We start from the raw sequence: 3056 nt of genomic DNA, 5'->3' as shown, positions 1-3056 counted from the left end.
TTTTTCCTTCTGTGAGAGGAACGGTTTTGCTTTTCGCGAGAGGCACGACCATGCCTCTCGGAAACGGAAAAACGCGTTTTCTGTTTTTCTTTTCTTCCGTGAGAGGCACGATTTTGCTTCCGCGAGAGGCGTGGCCGTGCCTCTCGGAAACGGGAAACAACGCGTTTTCTCTTTCTTTTTTTCTTCATTCTGTGAGAGGCACGGTTTTGCTTTTCACGAGAGGCACGGCCATGCCTCTCGGAATTGAAAAAACGTGTTTTCTCTTTTTCTTTTCTTCCATGAGAGGCACGATTTTGCTTCCGCGAGAGGCGCGGCCGTGCCTCTCCGAAACGGGAAACAACGCGTTTTCTCTTTCTTTTTTTCTTCATTCTGTGAGAGGCACGGTTTTGCTTTTCGCGAGAGGCACGACCATGCCTCTCGGAAACGGAAAAACACGTTTTCTATTTTTCTTTTCTTCCGTGAGAGGCACGATTTTGCTTCCGCGAGAGGCGCGGCCGTGCCTCTCGGAAACGGGAAACAACGCGTTTTCTCTTTCTTTTTTTCTTCATTCTGTGAGAGGCACGGTTTTGCTTTTCACGAGAGGCACGGCCATGCCTCTCGGAATTGAAAAAACGTGTTTTCTCTTTTTCTTTTCTTCCATGAGAGGCACGATTTTGCTTCCGCGAGAGGCGCGGCCGTGCCTCTCCGAAACGGGAAACAACGCGTTTTCTCTTTCTTTTTTTTCTTCATTCTGTGAGAGGCACGGTTTTGCTTTTCACGAGAGGCACGGCCATGCCTCTCGGAATTGAAAAAACATGTTTTTTCTTTTTTTTTCTTTCATGAGAGGCACGATTTTGCTTCCGCGAGAGGCGCGGCCGTGCCTCTCGGAAACGGGAAACAACGCGTTTTCTCTTTCTTTTTTTCTTCATTCTGTGAGAGGCACGGTTTTGCTTTTCACGAGAGGCACGACCATGCCTCTCGGAATTGAAAAAACGTGTTTTCTCTTTTTCTTTTCTTCCATGAGAGGCACGATTTTGCTTCCGTGAGAGGCGCGGCCGTGCCTCTCGGAAACGGGAAACAACACGTTTTCTCTTTCTTTTTTTCTTCATTCTGTGAGAGGCACGGTTTTGCTTTTCACGAGAGGCACGGCCATGCCTCTCGGAATTGAAAAAACGTGTTTTTTCTTTTTCTTTTCTTCCATGAGAGGCACGATTTTGCTTCCGCGAGAGGCGCGGCCGTGCCTCTCGGAAACGGGAAACAACGCATTTTCTCTTTCTTTTTTTCTTCATTCTGTGAGAGGCACGGTTTTGCTTTTCACGAGAGGCACGGCCATGCCTCTCGGAATTGAAAAAATGTGTTTTCTCTTTTTCTTTTCTTCCATGAGAGGCACGATTTTGCTTCCGCGAGAGGCGCGGCTGTGCCTCTCGGAAACGGGAAACAACGCGTTTTCTCTTTCTTTTTTTCTTCATTCTGTGAGAGGCACAGTTTTGCTTTTCACGAGAGGCACGGCCATGCCTCTCGGAATTGAAAAAACGTGTTTTCTCTTTTTCTTTTTTTTCATGAGAGGCACGATTTTGCTTCCGCGAGAGGCACGGTGGTGCCTCTCGAAAACGAAAAAAAAACAATTTTCTCTTTTTTTTCGTTACTTGAGAGGCACAATTTTGCTTCCGCGAGAGGCACGAACTTCTCGAAAGCGAAAAAAAAAATATGTTTTCTCTTTTTCTGTGAGAGGCACAAATTTGATTTTGAGAGAGGCACGACCTTGCCTATCGGAAATGGCTTTTGGAAAGGGAAAAAAGTGTTCCCGGTTTGGTTTTTTCTCTGGTTTTTGTCGTGGAAAAGAATTCATTAAAACCAATCAACATGGGATCTAATTTTCAAGATCTCGACGTGATGAATCCAACGGTGAAAACGATTTGAGATTTGGATGCACGATTTAAAAGATAAAACATTTTGAATAAATGAATCGAGGAAAAAAAAAGGAAAACTTCCAGTTTAAGACAAGTGACGCGTATGCAGCGTGCCACTTATCGCGACCTTAGAAAGATGGAAGTGATCTTTGGAACAAGTGCTACTCTTTTTTTAGAATCTGAAAGGAGTGCTACTCAATTAGTTTTTTTTTTTGAGACAACGCTACTCAAGTGCTACTCAATTAGTTTTTTTTAGTAACAGTGCTACTCGTTTTTGAGTTGAGAGTAACAGTGCTACTCAATTAGTGATTTCGACGTTCCACGAGACAAACAAATGGTGGCTTGTTCAGGCCCAGCCTGCACGTTCCAGCCCACCACCATGCGGGCCAGGCCATCGCACTCAGCAGTTACAATGCGCTCAAGTGAGCTGGCCTGGACGCCTACCACATCACTGCTCAGCATTCTTGTGGAGAGAAAAATGACAAGATGTGACGCCATTGATGCGTCTGCAGAAGCTCCGTGTCGCCTCCATTGACCGCGGGAGGGCAGCCAATGGGGGAGGACTAGGAGCCCGCCAGGAGGGGTCAATCCGTGCGTGCGTGAGCCATTACGTGCGTAGCCCAAGCCACCGCCCGCCCTCCGCCTCTCGCCGTCCGCCGACGCCACACGCAAGCAATTTTTAATCCCCCGCCGAGCACCCCAACGACCGCCGTCTGGCTCCCTTTCTCCACTCCGGGCACGAGGGGAGAATAATCTAATTGGCCCAGTGCGCGCCACGCCTGCCGCCACTAGCTCCACTCTCGCCACTGAATCAATCAGGATCCGCTCCGGCTCGCTCCAGCTAATCTGCCCGGCCCTGTCCGTCTCCGGCTGAGAGGATTCAGGGGGGGCGAGGGTGGGACGGAGGGAGGCATGGACCGGAGCAGGGAGGAGTTCTTGGAGCAGTTCGGCGGCGAGTACGGCTACCCGGACGCGCCCAGGGGCGTCGACCAGATGCGGGCCGCCGACTTCCAGCGCCTCCAAGGTGCTTAACCCATTCACGCTTCTCTCAATTTATTCATACAAGAGAGTTTCAGAGGGGAAAACTGGATTCTTTTTTTGTGGATTACTGTCCCCTGTAGAAAGTATGGTTCTTGAGCTGAGAGTGATGGCGATTTGGCAGTTAAA

The 3056-nt window shown here is 48.9% G+C and overlaps 1 protein-coding gene across 1 annotated transcript in view; it reads left to right on the top strand.

Moving 5' to 3' along the window:
• The first annotated feature begins 2346 nt into the window (after positions 1 to 2346).
• The window catches only part of LOC119336827 (molybdenum cofactor sulfurase-like), a 6940-nt gene continuing 6230 nt past the window's right edge, over positions 2347 to 3056 (top strand). The window contains exon 1 of the mRNA XM_037608908.1: positions 2347 to 2914. Coding sequence (XP_037464805.1) covers positions 2802 to 2914 — 113 coding nt within the window. The 5' untranslated portion in view covers positions 2347 to 2801. The remainder of the gene's footprint in view (positions 2915 to 3056) is intronic.

Source organism: Triticum dicoccoides, chromosome 7B (assembly GCF_002162155.2).
Source record: "Triticum dicoccoides isolate Atlit2015 ecotype Zavitan chromosome 7B, WEW_v2.0, whole genome shotgun sequence".
In the NCBI taxonomy this organism is placed as follows: Eukaryota; Viridiplantae; Streptophyta; class Magnoliopsida; order Poales; family Poaceae; genus Triticum; species Triticum dicoccoides.
The sequence above is the reverse complement of the archived record's forward strand: the minus strand, read 5'-3'. Positions and strand labels throughout refer to the sequence as shown.